This window comes from Thamnophis elegans, chromosome 1 (genome assembly GCF_009769535.1).
Source record: "Thamnophis elegans isolate rThaEle1 chromosome 1, rThaEle1.pri, whole genome shotgun sequence".
NCBI lineage: Eukaryota > Metazoa > Chordata > Lepidosauria > Squamata > Colubridae > Thamnophis > Thamnophis elegans.
The window spans coordinates 72205226-72232981 of record NC_045541.1 but is presented as its reverse complement, the minus strand read 5'-3'; the positions used below and the strand labels follow the sequence as shown (position 1 = coordinate 72232981).

Sequence of the window (27756 nt, the reverse complement as noted above, 5' to 3'; positions counted from 1 at the left end):
TCATTTATGGAGGTAAGCATCCAACCACAGTGCTCCAGATTTCTTCAGGGATCTAAAGAGTGAGAAGACAGGTGTGAGATTCCAATATTATAACAGAAGTCTGATTGTGCAAGCCAGCCCTTAACAACATGATGGGCCACAGGCTAAGCAGTGAACTGGGACCCCTACGACAACTACTCTCAGGAATAAAAATGTAAATGGTTGATAAAATTAAACATATATTTGCATGTTAGTATTAATAAAAAATGCAGTAAAATGTAATAAATATGTTGCTGTATTTATATGATACAAGGTGCATTGAAGGGTTAACATACACAGATTAGCATGGGGCTCCTATGCTCATGGGGCCCACTGGCAAGTACCCATCAGGCCCATGCATTAAGATAGCCCTGAACTTCCCCTGAATTTTCTCCCAAGCTTGAATTTACAACAAACACTTGTAACAAAAAAAGAAAACTCTATTAGCATACAGATTAAGTAGTTCTGCATTTCTGTAACCCATTAGTATATAAATATGGCTGGCTGGCATTATGAAGTTGTACTCGTATCTCTATACTCTCCAAAAGTTAAAATAGACAGGCAGCCCCCATGGAGTCTCTTACCCAACAATGTCTGCAAATGCTCTCAGAAGAGGTTTTTCTTCATAAGGAACTTCATACTTGGCACACAGGGACTTTACCAACGGTGCTATCTTATGATAGTTGTGGCGTGGCATTGTGGGAAACAAGCTTGAATAAAACAGAAGAAGAAAGCATGAGGAAAGCTCAGGAGCAGCAGTTCTGGGGGACATGCCATGCATGATGGAAATAAATAGAGCCTAGTCTGTTCAACAGCCAGATGAGATAGCTGAATCCAGAAGTGACATGATGGACTGTATTGCTTCAGCATCTAAAGTATGAGTACATCGCTTTGAGGCACTATGGCAAGCTTGGCTGGAGCTCAACATCTTTTGCATTCTCTCTCTCTCTTTCAGGGATGGGTTGCAAATCCTGGCGCTACCGGTTCACTTGTGCTTGTGCACGCGCTTGTGGGTATGCGATGCTTCTGCACCTGCACAGAAGCATCTGGCGGGTGGGCGGAGCCACCTGCCGCTGCCACTACCAGTTCACCCGATCTGGGCTGAACTGGGAGCAACCCACCTCTGCTCTCTTTCTATCCATATATCCAGGTCATTATATACACACTTGTATTATTTATATATACTTTAAACTAAAATGGTGGGGAAAGATTTCATAAACTTGTTATTTTTAATTTTTTTTCAGGGGTGTGTTTGTGTGTGTTAGCTTTTCCATTTCTAATTAGATGGAATATTTGGATATTTTACTGCACACCAAGACAATTAGACACAAGAACAGTTTTCCCCGAATGCCATCATTCTGTTAAATAGATAATTCCCTCACCACTGTCAAACTATTCACTAAGACTGCATTACTATTACTATTAGTCTTCTCAACATTCCTATCACCCATCTCCTCCCACTTATGACTGCATGACTGTAACTTGTTGCTTGTATCCTTATGATTTATATTGATTGATAGCTTTCTTATTGCTTATTTGTACTCTATGACTATTATTAAGTGTTGTACCTTATGATTCTTGATGAATGTATCTTGTTTTTTTATGCACAGAGAGCATATGCACCAAAGAAATATTCCTTGTGTGTCCAATCACACTTGGCCAATAAAGAATTCTATCTATCTATCTATCTATCTATCTATCTATCTATCTATCTATCTATCTATCTATCTATCTATCTATCTATCTATCTATCTATCTATTATATGGAAGACCACTGGAATGGTCAAAATGATCAAAATGCTTGGCAACTAGTTCATACTTATGACTATTGCTGTGTCCCAAGGTCATGTGATCATCATTTGCAACCTTTTGGCAAGCAAAATCAATGGGGAAGCCAGATTCACTTAAAAACCATGCTACTAACTTATCAACTGCAGTGATTCACTTAGCAACTGTGGCAAAAGGTCATAAAATGGGGCAAAACTCACAACATCAGAATTTTGGGCTCAATGTTAAGTCGAGGACTATCTGTACAATAGTTTTATGTACATTGCATTTTATTCATTTATTAAATTTATATGCTGCCCATTTCATTCTGCTAAGTGACTCTGGGCAGCATATAAATTTAATAATTATTACACATGCTTGTACCATATAAATTTAATAAATATTACATATCCTTGTAGCATACTGAAATTCTATGGTTATTGATGTTAGCCAATATTTTTTTCTTATTCCAGTTTCTCCAAGGTGACTATTACATCTTGTGCATGTATTTGTACTGCCAATGTTCCTTCAGAAACAAACATTGCATACTTACTGGTGCTCTATTTGAAAGTTCAGATGTCCACTGAACCAGTCATTGAAAAAAGACTGCTCAATATTGCAAGTAGCTACCAGCTGTGAAAGAAAGGCAATTGTGAATCCCAATAAATCTGAATTTGAAAAGAGATTAAAGTTCAAATGCATTACTTTTTTCTCTCTGGTAAAATCTGCCACTACAGTACTACAGTACAGTACTGTGGAGATGCTGCAATCTATTACTCTGACTACAGACTAAAATGGTTATCTTTTGAGTTCTTCAAAATAGTGAGATATTGCAAGAGGCAGGAAATTAAGAAATAATATGTTTCAAACAATATTTGGAACAAAGCAGTGTAGATCTGAATTATAGCCAGCTTCATGTTTTTAGAAAAATAGGTCAACCATTGTTCCTTTGACTCAAGATGCCAGACTAGATTGATATTTGTAATATTAATGATGACTAAGGATTTAGTTAAATTAAAATTTTGCTAAATTAAATCCTTAACCCACTATAGTCTGCTTTGAAAGAAGTGTGGATCATGGAGGAACATTTTTGTTAGTTTAATCAAACCTGAGATAAAGTCAGTAGGATACATTCCCAGTACTCTACCAGAGAATTCCAAGCATGGTTATTCAGAAACTCCCCTGGACTCCATGACACTTATTCCCAGATAGGAATGAGATTTCAGTAAAGAAAGATTACCTGGGAGCTGAGCCAGTCTCTGTGCTTCTCACGGTCAATTTCCATTGGAATATGATTCATTTGAGTAACCCAAACAAACCAATGGCTTTCCATAAACCTAAAGAGCAAGAAAGAGAGAGGGGATTGAGCTCAAAAGCCTGAAAGCTGTAATCTAGAGAAACTATGGCCAACAAAAGGGTCAAAGATTAAGTTTATATCCAGTAACTTAATAATAGGTCAGAACAATCTTGGACTTCCCACATTTTGTAGGCATACAGTTGTTCTCTGATGTGTCATTTGCCTTTATTTTATTGATGTATATGTCAAATTTCTAAGTCTCCAAAATTATTCTGGGTGGCTTCACAAGATTTTTTTTTTAAAGACCATAGATATATAGACACACAGATACACACACATTATATAACAGTGCAGCAATCATCTGAGAGAACAATACATTGCAATATATATCTGCATCATCCACCAACTAACTCTCAGCCCCTGCTCTGAAACTTCTAACTCAAGTCCTGGAAGAAAAAACAGGTTTTTAGAGTGCAATTAACAGTGGGAAAGGGTTATATGTATGTGGGAAGCTATTTCCACCCATCTGTTCAGTAGCATTGATTAATGTCATCTTACAGGATTTTTCTGCTGTAAGACCTTGGTTTTGGAACACCTTATCTGTCAAGATATGGTTGAACTCAACTCTGCTAGGCTTCCAGAAAATGCTGAAGTCATGAATGTTTTTTGAGAGCCAGGAGGTAAGTCGAAGCCAGTGTAGTTGTGGTTCTGAGTTCATTGTAGATTGGCTTTTTATCAATCGGCTGCCTTTCTAGGTTATTTATTAATTAAATTTATATTTCACTCATCTGACTCTACAAAGCAACTCTTAATATTGTTTTGATGTTATTGTGGATTGTGTTTTAATACATAGCTGTTTAGAGTTGCTATGATGAGATGAGCTGCCACACAAATCAAATCAATCAATCAATCAATCTATGATAAGTAAGTACATATTAGAACAATTGATAAAATCAAGGAAAGTCCTAGGAGGGAAAATGGCAACAAAATACTTCACTGGTGGAAAGTGTAGTGCAGATAATGCCTGTCTATAGCAGAAACAAGCACATCGTCCTCGCTGAACAACCACAACCAAAGTTATAATGACACTGGACACGGGAACTGAAGACAGGCCCTTATAGTTGCAGTCATTGCAGCATCTCCACAATCACAATTTACAATTGGCTCCTAATTACAACAGTGCAGCATCCTGCAGTGACATGACTGCCATTTACAATCTTCATTGCCAGCTTCCAACAAGTCAAGACAAAGGGGAAACTGGCAGGAGATTGCGAATTACATACTCATGAGTTGCTGCAACCACACAGGATTCACAATGACAACTGGGACTGTCATTACTGTGATTGTAAGTCAGAATGGTCACATGAAGTCATTCTTTACCAGCCACATTGCTTAGCAACAGAGTTCCCTGTCCCAGTTACCATCATTAAGCGAGGACTTATATCAGTCAGTCACAATGTGTCCTTCTTGTGCACAAACATTGGGCAGATTTGTTTGGAAATAAATGAAACTATAATTTATCTGGTCTTGAACCTCTGAGACTGGTTAAACCAACAGAAATATCTGTTAAATATTTTAGTAGCTAACCCTACCTGACAAAGGTGAGGAGAACTAGGGACCCAAGAAATCCATAAAATGGGATGTAGGTGATAAAGTAGCGTACATAGTAGCTGAAGGCCCATGCCAGGTCCTAGGAGACAAGGAAAACATTATACATGGCAAATGTGATATGTCTTTTATCTCTAGGCAAACAATTATTTCTTTTCCAAAGAATGTGCATAGAGACCTTGCTTCAACCCTCAGCTGAGATCTTCTTCAGATGAATTTTCATTTCATGCAGAGAAATGAAAGCAATAAAAGGCATGTGGGATTTTTCACTTACCACCCAGAACTTGTGTTTGAACATTGTTGTGAAGATTTGCATTTGGAAATAGACTGGAATAAGGAGAGGTGGGAAAACTGTGAACAAAACAACACGCATTAGGGGAAGCAGGCAACATAAAACATAGAATGGTGTCCTGGGACTGAAAAACAACATAAAAATGAATGTCTGCAATGAAGCTATCTCCCTCCCTCCCTCTCTAATAGTATATGGCAGTAAATGATGACAAATGCTCTTTTGAGTCTGTGTTCAGCCCAATATTTTAAGCTATTAAAATAATCAGGACTTGTGTTTCCAACATGATATCCTCTGGGAACCAATGTGCCTACAGATATCTTCCCTCTTGACCATATAGCTCCTGGTCCACTTCTTTAATTTTCAAAATATTATTTAATTGATAAAAAGGAAATGAGAATGTTGAAAGCAACATAAATCTCTAGCACCAACCATTTACAAGAATGCTCGGCACAGCTATGCTAGCTCTCCTTAGATAATAAATATGGTAGATGGTGCAACCCTGAACTGGGATGGAAGTCAATCTGCCTTTAAAAAGACACTGAGGTAAGATTAAGGTACTAAGAAAGATGTGGGTTGGCTGAGGAAATTGTGAGAGTGCTCAGTAGGTGTTTCACTGTACTTTGATTTCAATTTTAAAATGTCTACAGCTTAAAATACTGCTTCCAATTTAAAATGCTCCATCCAAATCAGAAACAGTTGTTCTGACTTTACAGGAAATCTTTCAGTGCTGTTCCAATCATTCTGGAAGTGTTCCAAAGTTAGGCATCTTTTAACATTCTACTACAGTCAGAACAACACATCCCCCATTGTGAGTGTGAAACATTTTAAATTCAAGATGCATTTCCTGTGCCCAGAGCAATTTGTGCTTGTCATGATGGGCATTTTGTAATCTTGAAGCCAATTCCCAGGACTGTGCTCTGGCACTTTCAAATATGTCTACTTCCTAAAAAGTTTAGAAAGAGACAGGGCTTCTAACTTACAAGCCAGTTTTAACATATAGGGAAAACATAAGTGAATTGATTGCAATATCACTGTTGGGGACAACTTATGGAAAAATAAGCAGGAAATAAATATCAGCTCTGCCTTCTCTATAAAGAACTATACTTACTCAAAAAGAAGTATTCATGTTGATGATTATAAGGGAAGTATTTCAGTTTCTTCTTTCCATACTGAAGGAGAAGACAAAAACTTTTCAGTGCTGACTATTCAAGACAATAAAACCCCAAGTTGGTACTATACCACTAAAATTATGTTTATGATGAACAACAGAAAAAACAAGACTTCAATGACATTGGGGAAATTAAATATATTAATTTTGATACAGACATAATTTGCTGCATCTGTTGGTGATACTTATTTAAAATTGTAGGCATTGTAGTTCTAAAACATTCATATTTTTAAATCTAAATACTAGAAATTTATCTTTGTGCTATTTCAGATGACTTCTACAGATTTCAATATTTTTCATTATATTGCTTCAAAGAACTGAGGTTTAGTGGCTACCATAATACAGAGAGGATGGTTTTACAAATAATAATATAACCACAGATTCTGCAACAGCATTGAATGAGTGGTACTTATAACTGATCATCGAAGTTCTGTTTCTCACATCAACCTGATGATCACATGACTGCAATATGGGTGCTTAGCAATTGACTTGAATTTCTAATTGTTGCAACATCCCGTGATCACATAATCATGATTTGTGACCTTTCCTTCTGGCTTCCCACAAGCAAAATCAATTGGGAAGCCAGAATGAAATCAGAACTCACAATTATGTGAGAAGCTTGCTTAACTACACTTGTGGTCCTTGCATAATAGCAATAGCAATAGCAGTAGACTTATATACCACTTCATAGGCCTTTCAGGCCTCTCTAAGCGGTTTACAAAGAGTCAGCATATTGCCCCCAACAATCTGGGTCCTCATTTTACCCACCTCGGAAGGATGGAAGGCTGAGTCAACCCTGAGCCGGTGAGATTTGAACCGCTGACCTGCTGATCTAGCAGTAGCCTGCAGTGCTGCATTTAACCACTGCGCCACCTTGGCTCTTTTATAGAACCACATGCCATTGTTATTTTTTCTTGCTGATCTACACAAGGCAAAACTCACCTGGATTTTATAAGTCATCTCTAACTGAATATGAAAAGGAAACTTTCTTAGAGAAAGTGTAAACAGAAAGTAGATCTAACTGGATCTTCTGATATATTGTTGCAGGGTTTGCAGTAAATTGCCAAGGTTTTTTGATTTCCATTTTGATTCTCAATGGGAAACCAGATTGGGGAAAGAATTATAAACAAGTTTTAGCTTGGGATTTGGAATTTCTGGACTCTGAACGTGTTTGTACCAGACAATGGATAATGAAATTTGGGTTTCCAAGAAGAAGCATAATAAATTTTGCATTTCTGAATTCTATTATGCCACATCATTATATATCAAACCATCCCAAAGTACACTTTTTGATTCAGGAAAAGTTGGCCACTTGGATATCATCCTACTAAGTAGTTAAGAGATTTTAAACATAGTTGGATAATAGATAAGAGGCTATTTGGTACTGTATATTAATCTTTATAAATGAATTGAAATATCCACCTGTGACAGATTTCAATGCTTCTTTTTTTTCTATAGAATTTGGGGAGCAATTTTATTTTAAAAAAGTAGAAACAAACTGTAACAGAAAACAAGTAAACAAATATATACTAATTTTGCTTCAAAAGAATTCCTCTGTCAACAGACTATAAAGTAAAAAGCAGCTAGTTTGGTGACATATGATATTGGACATAAAACTGTGGCCTTTCCTTACCTGCTTTTTTAATTAATCACCTGGATCAATTATTTCACTATTCTTACTAAGGTAGGCAGTTCTCTGAATCAGCTCTCTATTCAACTAGCAGTCCTAGTAATATGATTCTGAAAAAGAGTGATGCATTGCACCATGGCTGTGAGTTTTGCCAGCAAAGGGAATTGATAATAAAGCTGTCCAATATGTCCTTCTGAGGAACCCCATCAGAGTGATGCAGATAAAGCAAGAGATGAGGACTGAGAGGGAGCACACTTGTTTCAGACACTGGCTAACAGAAGCTTCTGTAGTATTCCTTTTTCTACAAGGAATTAGTAATTTATTTATTTTGCCTTGAGGGCTAGATTTTTCTGGGTCTCTACTGCCTCTGGAATTTTCTTTGGATCTGAGGTGCTGGAATCTTTTCATCTTACCTCCACAGGTTGGGTGTCTCCCAAAACAAAGAGATGCAGCATGTTCACATCTGGATCTTTCTTAAAGATGTTTGGCTTTGCATGGTGCTGAAAGTGCCGGTGATTCCACCAATTTGCTGACGCACCCTATGGAGACATATGGAGAATCCATTTTTTAAAGTGCTGTCAAGGTCATCATTTGCATACAACCAAAGAGGGGGATTAAAAACATAAGGCCTCCCCTTGATAACTTTGTAGACAGACCATTTGATTTTGTTGGCAATGACACAATAGTTCTCTTTTGCTTCTGAGATTCTTTCGATTTCTACAAGCCCATAGTTTGCTGGTTGTTTCTCATCCAATACAAATCTGAGCACATTTAGCCTTTCTGAGTTTAGCCAAGATCAGTGAGGTGCTGTCCCTTAGCAGGACAATTCTTTCATTACAGGTAATAGTTTATATTCAAGCTGATAAATATTTATGAAACCAACTGAAAGAAATATAGATTCCCTTATAACTCTTTCCTCAAAGTATCTTCTGCAACCAACTAATACTTGTCAAGCTATCAAATGTAAATATAAAAATGTTTGGAGTCCAGCCAAATAAGGATTTCTCCCTCCTTTGATAAGAGTTGCCAAAAAAAAAAAAAAAAGCATAGCATGGAATGGCACAATGGTAGAATGTGGAATGTACACAGTACTTTAGATCACTTAATAGAATTAGAAGACAATTTTCTGGTTGTTGTTATTTGAGGATTGCAACATAAAAAAATATTATTTTTGTTAAAATTGCGGAAAGATAACACCGTTTATTAACCTTTTGTCCTTTAGAAATGGGCTGTTAGCCAGAAATCCCCTAGAAGATTAAATACGTTTTTACACAATAATAAAGCAGAAATAACAATAGAATTACATATGCAAAAATATGGGACAATATGGGATCGGGTATAACTTGCGAGCCTATGAACATGAACAGAAGAAATATTGGCATTTATTATGTTACAGCTCATTATTATTTTATATCTTTGCAAGGAAGAATTTGATAGGTTCAGCTAATTTTTGGAGAGGTGCTCAAAATGCATCATTGGATTATATGATGTGCTCTTTTGTTACAATGGTTCCCTTTTACAAAGAAGTTGTTTCATGTATTACTTTTGTTCCAGAAGGCTTATTGTTTTTGTGGATCTTCATGTTCTTTTCAATTCTATATCAGTGGCTTGGAATCAGAAGGACAATGGAAATAGATACTGCATGCTTTCATGATTACAAAATATAATACTCCAAAATTGGAAAGGCACCCATGCTTCATCAATTATACAATGACTTAAAACTCTTTCTGCTATTTAAAAATTGGATTGCCTACATTAGTTTATAGTATTTTATTTCTCATTTTGTAATGCTCGTTTTCCATATGATATAGTTTTGTATATATAATTTTTCCTCATTTATATATTGTAATTTTCAAAGAATTATGAAAAGCAAGAAATTATGTTTGATTTGATGCATGGTATTAAAATACAAAATAAACTTCTTCTTCCATTAAAAGTGAGGGCCTGAATTCAGCACATTGTTGCTACTTAACTGCAAAATGTCTTCCTTCCAACTAGATATACATCTCCTATATTTCTTGAAGAAGATTTAACCTGACCCCGAGAATATCTATAGACAATAGTTAATAGATCAATTGCATTGATAGAACTGCCCTTTATGAATTGAACTAATTTCCTTTAAAGCCATCAAGGGTAGTAAACATTAGTTTGTAATTGCAAATTCTACAGAATAATTATAGGTAGTCCTGTTTAGCTACTGACTTGTTTATGCAAATAGACTCTAAACAAGTTGCCAATCCCAATTGTGATTGCTAAATATGTTACATGGAGATTTTTAAACAAAGCTGTTCTAAGTGTTCTTCTAATCAGCTTAAAATAGATGACTTCTGTTTATTCACTTTGTTCATTCCATGTATTATCATAGAATCACAGAGCTGGAAATAGCTATAAATGTCATCTAATCTATCCCTGCTCAGTGCAGGATCTATTAAAAACATCTCTGAGAGAAGAACATGCAGCTTCTGACAGAAGGTCTCTAGTAAAGAAGAACCACATGTTGTAGCAATCTGTTCTATAGGTTCTTTAGTAAGACCAGAAAGTCGTCCTGATATCCTCCTCTTCCTCCTCCTCCTCCTCCTCCTCCTCCTCCTCCTCCTCCTCCTCCTCCTCCTCCTCCTCCTCCTCCTTCTCCTCTACTATGAATGCAGGTTACCGACATACAATTCTCTACACAAACTCTTCTAAAACATATTGCTTATTCCTTAGACCAGTGATTCCCAAACTTGGCAACTTTAAGACTTGTGGACTTCAACTCCCAGAATTCTCCAGCAAGCTCTGCCCTAAAGTTGCCAAGTCTTAAAGTTGCCAAGTTTGGGAACCACTGCCTTAGACTGAAGCAAATCAGGTAGGCTTGATGCTAGAATTTAAGAGTGAAATATAATAAACTGGTTCTCCAAATTTTCCTGAGTTGGGAAGCCCATTTTCTCTGAGTACCTCTTATCACGATGATATGAAAGGCCCAGAAAAGGGTGAGCAACATAGCCTCATTAAATCTTGATGCAATCATTCTATTGTAATTTGAAAGGCATAGGCTTTACCTTCAAGTGACCAATCACAAACTTATGAACTATATGGTTCCATATAGACTTCTGAAACACAGAGAGATGTCCAAAGTCATGCTGCAACCACCCAGCCTGGGCCTGGAAAGAAAAGAAAAGGATTAAGGAGTGCAAAGATACCTTCAAGATGGCACAGTGGGATCCCAGCATCCATGAGCTGCACTTTTAGCCTCTTCACCAAGATTTGAACTACAAAAATCAGTGTTAGTAAACCTGCAAAACTACAAAGTTCATTCCTTCCCTAAAAAGAGAAAAGGAGAATTCTGCCCCTGCTCCATACAGTAACATCATATAACTGATCTATGTCTTATCTTCCATTTTAATTAAAGGGACAACTGACTAAATTAAATTTGCCCAGTCTTGTTTTATACAAAAGCACAAGATATAGCAATAGCACTTATACTTATATACCGCTTTACAGTGCTTTACAGTCCTCTCTAAGTGGCATATTGCCCCCAACAATCTGGTTCCTCATTTTACCTTGGAAGGATGGAGGGCTGAATTAACCTTGAGCCTGATGAGATTTGAATTGCCAAATTGCAGTCAGCTGGCAGTCAGCCGAAATAGCCTGCAGTACTGCATTCTAATCACTGTGCAACCACGGTTCATTTATACATGCTTTCCTCTCAGAATCCTATATGCTTTTGTGGTTGAAATAAAATGAATTCAAACACCACATTGCCTGCTCATAACCCAAATAAATGGGTTCCCAAATTTATTTTTAGGAGATCTACAGCAGTCCCTGTCAACTGTTTTAGAGAGAAGGATGTTTGGAAAGTTGCTAACAGCAATCTCGTAAGCAACATTCAGTAATGCTTCTCCAAATATTGCATCTGTGTTCAAAGGGGGAAAAAATCTGAATGCAGGTGGTCCTGGATGATGTAGGACCACAACTGGGACCAGAATTCCCATTGTTATGCAAGGCAGTTGCCTAATTTTTAAGTAAGTAAGCCTAATTTTTACAAACTTTTTGTCACAGTTTTTAAGACAATCACTGCAGTTATTATGTGAATCACAAGGTCATTAAGCAAATCTAACTTCCCCATTGACTTTGCTTGTTGGAAGCCAGTTGGGAGGATCACAAGTGATGATCATATGATCCTGAGATGCAGCAACCATTGTAAATACATGCTAGTTGCCAAACACCTGAATTTTAATCATGTGACTATGGAGATGTTGAGATAGTCATAAGTGCAAGGTCTGGTCATAAGTCACTTTATAAAAATACCAATGTAACTTTGAACAGTTGTTAACCAAATGGCTATAAGTTGAGGACTACCTGTAGATATTTTTCCATTTAAATATTTTCCCACAATATTTGATCCTGCTGCTGAAATCTCTGAACTCTGAGTGACCATCCAGTGCCTGACTATCTTATCACTGCTGCTTTCCCTACCCTGAAGCATATTTACTGTTTCTGCATCTCCTCCATTTTCCTGCTTTTTCCCAGATTCTCTTGCTTCATGGCTTTCAGTTCTTAACATGAGATATTAAATAGTGCAAGTGGCTTTCTATTCAACATTTGCAAGCCAATCTTCAGTCATTAACACTCCATTGTGTGGAACACAGGATATTCTACTGACATTATGCTAGGCCTGGGAAGTGATGAGACCTCATAGGATTTTCTTTTACTTGGCAAAAACCAATTTAAAAAAAATAAGAGGATAAATTCAATAAGTTTGCAAGTCAAAAGCAGACAGTTTGCAACCATTTAGGGTGAGAGCAAAAGAAAAATATTGAGAACAAATCATTTTTCGAATGATGACTAATTGATTTTAGTTTCTTGGATTATAATTTGTTTCACTTTCCCCACCAAAAAGCAGAGTCACCTGGAAGTTTAAGTAACTTGTACATTTATTTAAAGAGTTCAATGACAAATGAACATTGTGACCAAGCATTGATAATGTTCAGTATTTAGCAAACAAAAACTCACCTGAGAGACTGTGAGGATGATAGAAAGTATAAAGGTTATGCTCCAACTTGTCCCACAATATGATACCATTAACCAAGCCAAAATTTCCATCACAATGATGTGAGCCAAATAAAGGGAGAAAAATACAGGATTGGATTTGAAAAGCTTCATGTCCTCTGCTGTCTTTCTCAGAGCACGGAAATCTTCTACTAGCTGAGGCTGAAAAGAAAAAAAGACAAGATATTGGATATTTTATACTCAAATGGGTGGCCTCAGTTTTAAGCATTACACAACCTTCACCCTGCTCTGTCAGGCCAATGCTGAACTTCATGGATTCAGTGCTTGATTGTTTAGCAAGACTTCTATATAGACTTCTTCTGTTCTGACCCCCTTCCATCCGGTGAGTCACGCCGACACAAGGTTACTGTTAGCCATGCTTTATTCACAGTAATTACTCACAGACAAGAAGTTGGCAGCAACCCAGACTCCCACAGATAAGAAACACACACAGGAGCTTCTCCAGCCTAGGTTGTGTCCTGCAACAGGTCTCCTCCCAAAGTCTCTTCTTATATATTCTCTTGGGAGGAGCCAAATCACAACCACCTCGGCCTGATTATCTTCTATGCCTCCATAATTGCTGCCTGTGCTTCTCTGCCCTTCTCTGTCGGGCGTCAGGGACCAACTCCCTTTGCTCCTCTGCACTGTCAAGGACAAACTCCCTTTGGCTTTCACTGCTGCTCCATGCCTCAGGCGCCTCCTGGTGGCCAACCAGCCTCTCTGGTCTCTGCTCAGAGTCTGCACCCTGCCCAGGGTCCTCCACATCTTCCAGAGCCGACTCATAGGGTCCCTCGCTATCGGAGTCTGTCGGCAGTTCCAATGGCTCCTGCTGGGCCACAACAATTTTCATAACCTTATCTACTTCAACTGTCCTGTCAAAATATTAAATACTTCCTCTCTCTCAGCCCTAGGAAACCACTTCTGAAAAATGGCAAACCAAGTCTGAAAAACCTTGCCAAGGAAACTGCAGGGACTTGTCCAGACAGTTCTGAGAATTGGATACAAACTGAATAGAAGAAAACACACTGAATAGAAGATTGAAACACCCCTTCAGAGGATGAAACAATAAGGAAGATACTAGTTTGTGTGGGAATGGACAGACTGACCCTAAAAATAAAAGATAAAGGAGATGCAGAATACTTTGCTACATGGAATAGATTCTATCAATGGTTAGAAACACGAGGTAGAAGTTAGAATGCGAAAGAATCAGGTTAGATGGACATGGAAAGAGACACTATGTATGTATTAGAATGTAGGTATTAGAATGTAGGTATTAGAATGATAGATAAATTGACATTCTAGAATATGATGGTCAAAAATAAATGTACAACACTAGCACTGTTTAAAATAGTATATATGTTATTTCTTTTTACCTTTCTCTTATGGCACGCCAGGACAATTACACTATATTCAATATATTTTTATGTAAACAATAAAAATATATTTAAAAAACTAAATAGAAGAAAAAATATTAATATTGGTCTAGTGGTTAAGGCACTAGGCTAGAAACCAGGAGACTGAACTCTAGTCCTGCCTTACTCATGAAAGCTAGCTCAGTGACTTTGGCCCAGTCACACTCTCTCAGCTCAATTCACATCACAGTGTTGTTATTGTTGTGGGGAAAATAAGAGGAGAAAGGAGTATATTCGTCATCTTGAGTTATTTATAAAAACAATACAGGTGGGATAGAAATATAATGATATATGATTGATATATGCAACATAACACACCAAAATATACTATATGCACTCTGATTCTCAGAATGCTACATTCTAGATCCAAGGATGCACAGAATACAGTGTTCTACTTTTTATTTCTGAACTCTTCTTGACTTTAGTGTTGGCTGCTAAATGAAAGCTCAATAATTCGACATGGCAGGTAACTATTTGGGTTCAGGGCAGTAGGAATCTTGCTCTTTTGCATCATCCTTCAGATATAGATGGCACAAATGTAGGGAAGTTCTTTTACACAAGGTCTTCTCTATATAAATAGTAAAAAGGTAACATGTCCTTTGAGATTCATTGAGTTCCTGATCATGTTGTTTGGACTGGAGGGTACCAAAGTATTTTACTATTGAAAATCGTGGTGGCTGATGTGGCCATTGTCAGGCAGGACTAATTTAATGAGCTATAACATGATATACCAAACCTTATGCTTCTCAATATTTCCACCTACCTGTAGGAACCAATTAACATCACAACCCTCTTTGATAAGGAATACCGAAAGCATTAATGGAGCATTTGCAGGGTGATGTTTAGACATTGGCTTATTGTCCTAATTGTAACCTCCAAAAGGAGAAAGGGGGAACAGAAGGGCTTTTGCATGCAACTGCTCAACCAAAGCAGAGGGGCTGAATAATTGATAGCTTGAACAGCTGGGAGTTACAGGATTCTGAATGGCTGGGAGACAAGGGACAGATGAGAAAGAAGAGGCAGGGACATTTCTGTGAAGCTACCTTTCAAGTCAGAGTTCAGAAAAGCTTCAGGTTACTAAAGGGCCACGCACAGGTTGCTTTCAGTCAGAAAAACCAGACCTGATCTCACGTGAAGAAGAAGAAAAAGGGAGAGGGCTGTGAGCACTTTAAATTTGAAGATGAAAAAGTGCTTTATATCCTAAGAAAGATGCAGGGATTAAGGAATTCCCAACAGATCCTACATGCACACATATATGCCTTCCAAAATGTTTTTCCCCCTTTTCATTTGAGGATGAAATATATACTACTGATTTGATGAGCAGCTAATTGAGAGGAGGTGGGGAGCAAAATCCTAGCAGGTGGAATTAGAAGTGATAGAAAATCCCTGAATATTTGCTTCCCTGACTATACCTCCTTCTTGGCACCACAGTTTCTAATCTCAGCTGCTTAGGCTTGTGTGAGGAGTCTGAGTTTAACCTCAGCAAAGCTCACACTTCAAAGGCAACACAACAGTCTTTATCAAGGTGTTTCATATCATCAACAATACTGCACATGTTTTGAATAGATGCCCTTGCACTTTTAGCATTGCAACTGGAACTTTCAATTTTGAAACCATCAGAAGTTCAGAAGACAGGCTTCTAGATGAGGGATGGCAAGCTAGTACATCTCTGAACAAATAGAGATGATGTCATGGTCATGACCAAAAACTGTGAAATAGAGCAGTTCTATGGAAGAGAATACATGTAACTCAGAGTGGAATCTTTGACTGTGCTTGCTTGTTTTTTTACAGACATTTCATTGTCCAACTGGATAACACCAGTGCTAGTGGCTATAGGATTTGCTCCCTGTTTGTATACAGTACCTTGTCCCCTCAGTGGGGAAGTGATTTTCTCCTTGGTAGTTCCTTGATTAAGGTATTGATTGGGGTATTGCTTGTCTAGTGTTAATGCTTATCTGGGCATTAATTGTTGGAGAGGATGCATTTTGGGTCTTTTTATTTCCATCTTAGTCTTTTTATTGTCTCTTTTGAATGGTATGTAAGTATAGCTCAGCTCTATCTGTCTATTATCTAGTGATTTGTCTGAATGCCAAACTTCTAGGAATTGTCTAGCATTTTTGGATTTAGTTTGGTCTAGGATGCTCACAGTTTCCCAGTTGAAACTGGCTGAGTTCCATGTAACCTCTACAGATAAGGACAGGAAAGTTATAAATGAATTAAAGGACCACACAATTTTGGATTATTAGTACTTTTGTTATAAGATTTTGAAAATATTTAAATAAACACTACTTTCATGGGAATCAAATTCTTTAATCTACCTTTTGTTCTAATAGAAATGTGAGACTTTATGATTTCAGATATTCTATACCAAAGAAGACTAAAGACTTCAGGCATAGAAAGAAACAGAAAAGAAAAAGAGAGGGCAGGATTGCTTTTGTTATTGGTCAGCAATAACAAAATGACAGAAAATGGTATGGTATTTGAAATACTCCAGGAGATATTTGAAGAATGGGGACAGAAACTAGCAACTACAATGCAGAAATATTATAAAGAAGTTGTTGAAATACTGGAAAAGTTTAAAAGATGCGGCTTATAGGACAGAGTTGACAAAGCAGAACTACAAATGATAAGCCAAGAGAATGACCTGGGAACTGATGCTTTATTGGATTCACAAAAGAGATTTGCTAAAGCCTCAAAGAAGCCTTTGAGATGGAAAAAACTGACAAGTTATTAAATCCTATGATAACATCTAATTAAATTAAAGATAAAAATTGGTAGAGACAAAAGGAAGAAGTAGAAAGCTGATTTGCTTGACAAAGGTTAAAATAAAACATTTTTCTATAAAATGCTGTGAATCCTTTATGTACATATTGCTGATCCTGATTTATGGATTTGCATATGGATAGAAAATGTGTTATAGGAAGAAGAGATACATGTATGCAATCCTATAGAAATTGAAAATTACTAAAATTGTTTGTGGTTCTTGTGATGAAAAGTGGAAGCCATTTCTTTAAATATTTCTTTTCTCTTTCTCTTGTTTTGCTTCCTCTTTTGAGTATTTCTTTTCCTCTTGCACTTTCTATTCTTTATTTTCCTTTTCCTTTCTGAGTTGTTCGCATTGTCTTTTATGCAGGAGGGGAGGGAGAGCGGCAATAGGGATAGGAGGGGAAGGAATGGAGGGAGGGGGAAGAAGAAAGAGGAGGAGGAGGAGAAGCAAATTGGCTCTTCCAAAGATTGATTCTTGTGGGTCTTTATTAAAATGAAGCACCCCTTCAAAGATTTGTATACCTATTGGGTGAAATATCTGAATGTAAATGCTTCATGCATGATTTCCTTCTGCATATTTTGTTGCCTGAGAGGAGTTCAGCTAATATTAGGCAAGGAGACACATCAATGTATTGTATTCCCAACTTAAGGCACTAGCAATTTCTTCAGTATCTTATCTTCAGTTTCTCTATGTTTTGTTACTTTTTCCCCCCGCTTTATTTTTAACCTCAATGCTTCTTTCCATTTCTCTCTTACAGATGCTTCATGTGATGTCACTTCCTTCAGGCTCTTTTCGGTCTTCCCATTTAAAAGAAAGGAAAGTCATCTCTTACTTACATTTTTTCCTCTATCCTGGCTGGGTTCTCCTGGCGCAAGCTCTCCGATCAATAACGGCTTAAGAAACTTCTTTACAAAGGTGATATCTGGATGAAAGGCCCGAAATGCATCCTAGAATAAAAAAGAAGGGATGGATAAGCATTGATATCCTAAGAGACTTTATCTACATTATACCTTTGACATTCATTTCTGATTCTCCCTTCTGACTGCAACTATTCACTAGGATCTTTTTACCCTATTAAAAAGTGAGAAAGTACAGACTGAAGCCTGGTTAGAGTTAAACCATCTAGAATGACCTCTTAATTCTCATTTGTAAACCTGGTTGTATGATAGTTGTCTTCCCTTGCTATTCCCCTTCTCCAAAGTAAAGTTTCTTTATACAGGTGAAACTCGAAAAATTAGAATATCGTGCAAAAGTTCATTTATTTCAGTAATGCAACTTAAAAGGTGAAACTAATATATGAGATAAGACTCATTACATGCAAAGCAAGATAGTTCAAGCCATGATTTGTCATAATTGTGATGATTATGGCTTATAGCTCATAAAACCCCCAAATCCACCATCTCAGAAAATTAGAATATTACATGCAATCAATAAAACAAGGATTGTAGATAGAACAATATCAGACCTCTGAAAAGTATAAGCATGCATATATACTCAGTACTTGGTTTGGGCCCCTTTTGCAGCAATTATTGCCTCAATGTGGCATGGCATAGAAGCTATCAGCCTGTGGCACTGCTGAGGTGTTATGGAAGACCAGGATGCTTCAATAGCTCTTCTGCATTGTTCCATCTCATGTCTCTCATCTTTCTCTTGGCAATGCCCCATAAATTCTCTATGGGGTTCAAGTCAAGCGAATTTGCTGGCCAATCAAGCACAGTAATCCAACAGTCATTGAACTAGGTTTTGGTGCTTTTGGCAAAAGTTGCCAAAAGTACTGAGTACATATGCATGCTTATACTTTTCAGCGGTCCGATATTGTTCTATGTACAATCCTTGTTTTATTGATTGCATGTAATATTCTAATTTTCTGAGATTGTGGATTTGGGGTTTTCATGAGCTGTACGCCATAATCATCACAATTATGACAAATCATGGCTTGAACTATCTTGCTTTGCATGTAATGAGTCTTATCTCATATATTAGTTTCACCTTTTAAGTTGCATTACTGAAATAAATGAACTTTTGCACGATATTCTAATTTTTCGAGTTTCACCTGTATGTACCGGTAGTTATGACCTAGTGGTTAAGTTGCTGGTTTGTCAACTGAAAAGTAGGCATTTTGCAGTCGAAATACCACATGTCAGGCTAAGCTCCTATTCTTGCCTCAGCTCCTGCCAGCCTAGCAGTTCAAAACATGCAAATGTGAGTAGATAAATAGGTAGCACTTCGGTGGGAAGGTAATAGTGTTCCATGAGGCATGCGCCTCAGCATATAGTCATGCTGGCCACATGTCCAAGGAAACATGGCTAAGATATAGGGATGAGCAAACTCCACCCCAAGATTTGGACATGACTGACCAGGAGAAATTTTTACCTTTCCTTTTTATGGACATTTGGCATCATTATATTAAAATGGGATTTCTCATCGCAGCCTCCCTCATGTACAGAAATGCATGACTGCTAATCTAGCCCTTGTATAATCCACATTTTAAAAAATCATTTTTAAAAAACAAAGTCTTCCATTATATTTCATTCTTTTTAGAGCAGAACTAAAGGGACAAGATTAGGATGATAGGGATCATCAAATAACTGATGAGACATGGGCTTCCAGGTAAGCATTAGCCTATTGACCATTTAGTCTTGAGAAATGCTTTTAAGAAAGGAACGATCTGGAGGAAAATTATTCCTTTTTACCAGATCAATAACTTGAAGGAAAGAGTAACTCTGTATTGTCTTTTTGGAGAAAGCTGAACTGTTTCTTTCCTTCCAGAAATAGCAGCAACATCACACTGGTAGGTTTTTTTCTCCATAGGAGTTGAATTTGAAGGATTTCCCCCCCTCTACCTTTTATAGGGTGAATGAAAGTCGCCCCCCGCCACTTTTCTGGAAGGCAGCAACTTTAGTGGCTCAAATTTCCTTCTATTTTCTCTGAATATGAAACAATTGGAAAAGGGATATCATCGGATATATGTCTGCGGGCTACATGTGGATACATTTATGTACACACACACATCATATGGAGAACATATTTTCCAAAGAGTTTTACTCTTTAAGAGTACTAGATCTTGGGAACATCTTGGGATTGTCATAACATAAGGACATGTAATTACATTTGTTAATTCAGGATATGCAAACGACTTCCAACTTGGATTTAAAGGGAGATCAAACAATTCATGAAAAGTAAGCCTATCAATAGCTGCTACTTATGGTGAGACTATATTCCCCCTGTTATTAGAGGCAGGGTGCTTCTCTTTATAGAGCTCAGTGACAAACACTAGTGGAGATTGGCTGGTTTCAAAATGTATGATCAGATCTGGTTAGTCCTTGGAAAGGAAACCACCAGGGAGCACCAGGGTAACAGACTGGATTTGAAAATTAAGAAAATGAAATAAAACAAAACCATGGGGTTACTATAAAAGAGTTGACTGCTGTGGGCAGTAATGAGGGCATTCTCTACATCTCTGCAATCATCTTGAGTCATCTGGCACATTGCAGACCAGTATGGTTAACCCTATGAAAGAAGGCAATGACAAATCATTTGGAGGCTGTTGTAATATGTCCATGTAATTACCAGGAGACTCAAGGGAGTCTTTATCTTCTCATGCTTCTTAAAAATAGTTGTTAAGGAACACCCATGGGAGAATATTACTACATTCATGTTTTGCATATGGGCTTTTAAAACCATACATAATAACTGGCTTCTGTGAAAACTGAATGATCAACCAAAGGGAAATGCAGGAAAAGTAATTTTCTATTAGCTGAAAAGTGGGGTCGAAACCATTTTTCTAATGAAATACTAATCTCTATAGTTTTGTAGTCCTAGTACAAGTCCGAATAGTCCTTGACTTATATCTATTCATTTAGCAACAGTTCGAAGTTACAACAGCACTGAAAAAAGTGACTTTATAACTGGTCTTTGCACTTAGGAACATTGCAGGATCCCCAAGATCACGTGATCTCCAATGGCAACCTTCCCAGCCAGCTTCCACCAAGTAAGGTCAATGGGAGAAACCAGTTTTACATGATTCACTTAACAATCACAGTGATTCACTTAATAATCAGCAACTAGGTTGCTCCTAGTTGCTTAACAAAAAGCAACTAGGAGCAACTCAATAACAACCGTCTTGCTCAGCAACAGAAATTCTGGTCCCCAATTGTGGTTGCAAGTCAAGAACTACCTGTAATATATCTTTTACAGCTTTTTGTGTATGCAGCTAAGTGTCTCCCATTTTGATTAACTTCAAAAGAGAGGATTCTACAGCTCTGCTACATGGTTATATAAGCCGACATTGGATATGGGATCCCTTGTATGCCATGCACAAATATAAATGCTCCTAGCAGCTTCCCACTGAACTGTTTTATTTATTTTTTACAACAAAAAACCTGCACCCTCCATCAATGTCATTGTACTGTTTGATATACTGATTCATTTTCAAAGATTATATGCAAAGGAGGGTTCCAAATTTCCCAGTCCCCCCCCCACCCCAGGTTGATAATCATTATTCAGGGGACAAAGTTGAATTTGTCATTTGCATGGCTGAATTCGTATTTCAACTGCAAGAGGATGATGTTGGAAGTGTAACTGTGAAACAGATTTACTTCTCCACATCCTCCTCCCCCTTCCATTTAGCTCACTAGCAGCTTTTCTTTTTAAAAAATCTTTTTTCTTCTAAGATTAGTATAATCAGAAAAGACTCTCCTTCATTCAAACAAATGTCAGGACAGCCTGTCTGGAAACTGGACATTTGGCAGAAAGAAGCTGTGGAGGCCTACTGCTGAGTCAGAGAATTGTTTGCATAAAGGATTCTCAGGCAAGGCAGCAAAAGAAACAAGTCTTTAGCAGGTCAGAATGGCCTTTGCAAAAGATTACTGGGCAGCATCATTTAGAGCCAGAGAAAATATGAGGTTCCTGAAAAGTAACCATTAAAGCCTAATATCTGGATCTTTTGCTAATGGGACTAAAGAATATGGGAAGATTGTTAGGGATTTATTCTAGGAACTTCAGTCAATATATTCTCTATTTCTGCTGCCTTTTAGCTCTTGCATATACCATAATTTGCTTCTAACGGGGCTTAAAGGAATTATTGTTACAATCCTACGCATTTGATTTAAGCAAAGAAAAGGTAATTAATAATGAGCATGGGTTTGATAATATGAAATTTTATATAAACAATATATGCTGATTAGGAGGTTTAAAAGCTTTATCTAGAATATGTTATAAAGATGTATTGTGATTGGATGATTTAATGGAATGTTATCCTATAATCCTATTCTAGATTTTGAATATTGTGATATAATATGATGTAAATGATGTAAAAACAATTATAGTCAAATTAAAATTGAGATATAATAATTGTGATATACATGAATGTAGGTGAATTTAAAATATGCAATTTGATATGAAAAGCAGGTGGTGACTATGGAAGAGATGCATGGAAATACTGTAACCAACTGACACACTTTCTACAATTTGTAATGGGAGATGGGTTTTTTATTTTTATGTTTGTCCTTGTTAAAAAAAAATTGTTTAAAAAAAACACAAAAACACACAATCGCACACAAAGGGCCAGAGTGTGACTGTGACAGAAGGGGATGAATGGAAGCAAATGGGAACTCCTGGGACTTTTCTGCCTTCAGACAGAGCCCTTCCTTACCTGGGATGAGACCCCAGTTAGATTCCCCCAGGGAGAGACACACATAAATTGGGGTCTACTTTACCTCTTTCTTGAACTCCAAGCAACTGTGATCCTTACAATTTATGCCCCTTCTGATGTCAGATCTCAATTTAATGAATGTGTGATATTATGGGTTGCAAATATGTAACACATTTGAGTACATGCAACTGATTTCCTATACAAAGGTTGCTTTCATCCTGTCCAATAAACTTTCCTCTTTCATTAATAATGAGCATGGGTCTCCTTAAGAGCCGTGATACCCCGGGGTCAAATGTGTCCTTATGGACAGGCACCAGGGAAGAAATGATCACATTTCTACTTCCCTGGAGAATAGAAGTTGGATTTCTGCATGGGCTGGATTTCACTAGTGAGAGAAAAATAGTCCCAGCCCAGGATCTTGTAGCTGGCCATCAGAAACTTCAAGACTTCACATTCTTTGGCTCTGTGTTTTTAAACTAGACTCTAAGGAATACCTGTTCTCTGTGAACAACTTACAGATGTGCTATGCAAGTCCAGCTGACCTCCAGTGGCCAGTCTGAAGTGTGGCCCTTCAGGCTGGGTGCCCAACTAGCTCATTGGTGCTCTATCTGTGATTTCCATGTGTAAAGCATACACACCCAGGCAAATGGGCTGTTGCAAAGGCAAGCCAGGTACTGAATTTACCAAGTATCCTTTTATTTGTTTTGAAAGTAACAGTCAAGCTATTCTTCTTTAAAAAAAAAAAAAACTGGTGTTCCATGCTTTTGAAAAGTTGAAGAAATCCTGTTATGGGGGGCATTGTATGCTTGCTTTGCTGCCTTTTCAACTGCATATTTATAAAAAAAATAGTTTAGTCTAATTTAATACTAGAGTTATGATTCCGCCTTTAAATGGACAAGGGAGTGTGGTGGCTCATTAAGTTAAGACACTAGGCTGATGATTGGCAAGCTTGAGTTCGAGATCCGGTTGCTGTCATGGGAGGGGGTGAATTCCCACCATATGCTCCAGCTCCTGCCTACCCAGAAGTTCAAAAGCAGGTGACTGTGAATAGATAAATGGGTTCCACTTCAATGGGCAATTTAACAGGGATGTGAAAGGAGCCCCCCAGGCAATGGTGATGTCACCATTCAATCCTTTCAGGTTTCAATCCAAAGTGCTTTGGTGCTCTGGCATGACTGTAGTAGCAGTAGTTAAATGAACATATTCCTCAACAAATGTCATAAGATTATACATTTCAACTTAACTTGCCCATTAAAAAGTAAAAGAGTCTTTTCCACAATCCACTTCTACTGTAAAACACTGAAATGGAATACAAAGAATCTGTTTTAAGAAGCTTTGGATCCCTGGATTATACACATAGTTTACTGTAAGTGACAAGTAAGCAACATTATTAGTATTTCATAATCCATTTAAGAACATGCAGCTGTTGTTGCTACTACCTACACTTCATGTTTGTGGCAAGCCATATTGCAACCACAATGGCTGATATAGATGCCTGCAGAGTATACTTCATATTCCTAGACCTCAAAGATGGCTAGCACCAGTCATACAGATTCTATTAAATGCTGAATAACAGCAGAAGTCTGTTGTTTCCTCACCTAAGAGGCTCCTCCCATTATATTTTATGAGTCACACTCTCCCTGTGCACTTCAGCTTGCATTTCCACTGCTACCAATCAACCTTGATCATGGGCTCTAAGCTCACTGTATATCTTGCTCATTTCCACACATCCAGCCAAGATTCAGTGTTATTATCTGGATTATCCTTGAGTCAACTCTCACATTTCTTTCTTTGACTATTTGTTTTTTTGTGACTAGCAGACTCCTGAACATCTAAGAGGAAAAAGGAAATAAATGTGATGTCAGGAAAGTCATGTTTAATTTCAGGATTCTGAATCTCAAAGGGTCCAGAGTCCTGATTTGATAGAACTACAGTTGCAGAAAAAGCGTGGGTACCGTTGGCAGCTTTAATTAATATTCAGTTTACTGTTAGAAAGCATCTTCCAACTGAGAAGGTGGCAATTTTCAGTCATCCTCTTCTGGCAGCCTCCATCCCAACTCCTAATGGATTCTAAATGGCTACACTGGAGTCAGAATTGCAAGAGTGAGGAATGGGCCAATTGGAAGCAACTTTTAGCCTGAAATTCTGAGCACCCTTAATTAATTAATAAAAAGCCTTAGAGTATTGGATTGGTGGGGCTTATTTATGAATGACTGTGTTTACGAAAAAATATGATGAAGTTGTTAAAGTTTCATCTGAAAAAGAGTAGAAGGCAGAAAGGCCAATGCCCATTTTACTTTTCTTAACCAAAGATTCAAACTGGCTTAAGAGCTATTTTATCTCCTTCTAACAAATATACACATGGCATGATTCTTAGATTCCAGAATTTGTGTGTGATAGAGGAGCAGGAAGATTTTAATATATCAATAGGGTAGAGTTTTTTTTAAAAAAAGAGAACAAAAGGCAGGTGAAAGCCGTTCTTTGATGTTGCTAAATAATTGGGAAAATAGGATTAGCAACTGCCCCATAGTTTATGAGGGAAACCATTGGCCTTAAAAAGTCCACATTTTGTGGACTCCATCACATACCCAAAAGACTGGTTTTCTATCATTCATGTTTTGCTTTTTTTCCTGCAAAAGCAAAGAAATTGATGCAATATCATTCTACAAGAGAATAGCAGCTATTTCTACCCTTAACACTTTCAAAAAACAAAAACCCCAAGATTCCCCCTCAACAAACAACGCCCGCACCCCAGGCCTAAATTGTTCATCCAGTGATATCTTTGCATCATTGGCCAGAACTCTGATGGCTTCTGAAGGATAAAATATTTTTAAAACTCTTTTCCTGGCCAGGCCCCAAAGGGTTTATTAAAGACATCTAGTGATGAAAGGTTGCTTCCTTCTCCATCCCAAATTAGAATCCTATATAGAAAGCAACGGTGTATGTTTTTTTTAAAAAAAATCCTTTTGTTCTACAGAATTTCATAGCTGAAACCTTTTAGCTCACAGTGTTTCAAGTTTTTAAAAATGTTGCCTTAGAAAGCCTTCACTGTAGCTTGAAACAATAGAGGCAATAGAACCAATCTCTGTGTTTCATAGAGTAATACCACAGACAAACTGTACTATAGTATAAACAATTTGATAACTACAGTTGCCCGATTGGTGGATCATCTGGACCAATATATTTAATATGACACCATTGCAAACTCAAGGATGGGGGGAGAATAATTGACAAGAACTTGATTCCATCTTTTGAAATGCTCCCTCCTCCTCACCATCATTTTAGCCTTTGAAGATTCAACTGTTTTGAAAAGATATGGATTTATGGACCGACACAACATTCCACAAAAACTTTACTGTGGGCAAATCTAAATCCCAATGCTGACAGCACAGTTCGGGCTAAAAGTTTTCTTAGTTCTTTAAAGCATGCTCAGGCGTGCGCTCCATTGTTGAGAAAGTAGAGAAAAACTTAAAAGGACCTGTTTGGGAATGGGATGGCCTCTCTTTATATGGAGGAGGAGGAAGAGGAGAATGGAGGAGGAAGAGGGGGAGGCGATGGTGGTGGTAAAATGAATGCATGAGTCCAGTCACTAAGCTACAAGCATGTTCTGGCTACTCAGGCTTTGCTCTAGACCCTAAAAAAGATGATGCAAATGAACAGGATTATTGTTTAGAGCAATGGTTCACAACCTTTTTTGACCATGCCCCACCTAAGCATCTCTAAAATCTGGATGCCACCTCCTGTGACAAATAATTCTTACTTTGCTCAAAAAGTGAACTCTACTCATGCAGAGGAAGCCTAAAAGGCCATTAACTTGGTTTAAACAAGGTTCAAATTGCCCCCATTACAAACTGAATCCCCCCTGGTGGCGTGGGCCCCACATTGGGAACCACTGATCTAGAGTGCCTCTCTTAAATAAAAAAGTCAGTTGTAGTATATTTAGGAACTGAGAAATAGCAATGCCATCAATGCCTTCCATGTCCAGGATCACTGAATGCTAACAATTGGTGTTTGTCTCTCAGACATCCTCAGGATTAAGTTTCAGGATCTAGGAGATGAATGAAAACAACACTTCTGAGCATATGCAGAGATCCTTTCCTCCAGCTCTCATCACCTCACACTTAGCCACCTTAGAGAAGACTCTACTGTTAGCCCTGAGCCTTCTATCTTTCCTCCTGACTAGTTTGGTTCCTGGTGGCCCCTCCAGGAATGTCATATAAGAACCCTGCAAAAAATTGGTCTTGGCTGGACCACCTTAGCAGTGGGGCACCTTTGGTCTACAAAGCAGGGATTCCATTTGATCCTGGATCAAGCCCCGGTTAGGCTGCTCTTTTGTGGCTTTAGAAATCAACCGGGTTGCAAAGACGCCGCTGGCTTTGCCAAATTTGATTGGGCTTTGTAAGAAAAGAACTCTGCTACTATTGCAAGGAGCCGCAGTGGGTGTTTTTTTTTTTTTTAAAAAGGGATGGTGGTGATCTAAGGTATCCAAGGCAACAAGCCGGGCCAGAAAAGGCAGCCGGCTCTAGCGCTGACCTGGCGTCACCCCGGGACTACCACCTCGATGCAGAAAAAGGGAGAGATGCAAGAAATGGGCGGCTCCGGTTTGCTCCCGGCCCCCGTTTTACAAGCTTTTGTCCCTCGGCGCTACCAGATTCTTGGCCGAAAAAACTCCTGGCCGGCGGCAACAAACCCACAGCAGAGCAAAGCAGCTCCCTCCCCCTCGAGCAGTTTGGGGCAACCCCGTCCGACGTGTCCCCACAGCGCGCCAGCCGGAGCGACCGATTTCCCAGCCCCGCGGCTGCGTTTCTAAGAGCAGCAGGTGAGAGAAAGAGAGGGAGCAGCAGCAGCCATTTGCTCCAGGCAAGAAGCCTTCTCCTCCTCCTGCTAGAGCGCTTACCGTGGCATCTTCGCCGGCATAGTGACTGATCACGCGGAGCCCCCCCGGGTGCCTTTTAACCCACTGGCTGATATTGTACACCTTTCGCTCGACCACCAGCCACTTGTCCGTGCGCAGGTTGTGTTTCTGGATCTCCTCCCAGGTATAGGAAGGAATCGGCGCCTCCCGTTCGCCGCCGCCGCCGCCGCATTCTTCGCCTTGCTCCCCACCTTTCCCCAT

At 38.3% G+C, this 27756-nt stretch overlaps 1 protein-coding gene across 1 annotated transcript; it reads right to left on the bottom strand.

The window, feature by feature from the left end:
* Positions 1-27756, bottom strand: LOC116511726 (acyl-CoA 6-desaturase-like). Its single transcript, XM_032221896.1, has 12 exons — positions 27538-27756; positions 17824-17934; positions 12773-12970; positions 10819-10920; positions 8194-8319; positions 6091-6151; positions 4965-5041; positions 4675-4772; positions 3026-3122; positions 2339-2418; positions 603-728; positions 1-52 (listed from the first exon to the last, which is right to left on the bottom strand). The coding sequence occupies exons 1-12, from the start codon at positions 27754-27756 to the stop codon at positions 1-3; spliced, it is 1347 nt and encodes a 448-aa protein (XP_032077787.1).

Bases quoted from the DNA above. Each gene is read 5' to 3' on its own strand.
- LOC116511726 (XM_032221896.1), bottom strand. From the start codon at position 27,756: ATGGGGAAAGGTGGGGAGCAAGGCGAAGAATGCGGCGGCGGCGGCGGC. The intron at 17,935-27,537 runs GTAAGCGCTCTA...TTTTTATTCTAG, and splicing joins ATGCCGGCGAAGATGCCACG to GATGCATTTCGGGCCTTTCA. The intron at 8,320-10,818 runs GTAAAGCCTATG...ATGTCTCCATAG, and splicing joins TTGTGATTGGTCACTTGAAG to GGTGCGTCAGCAAATTGGTG.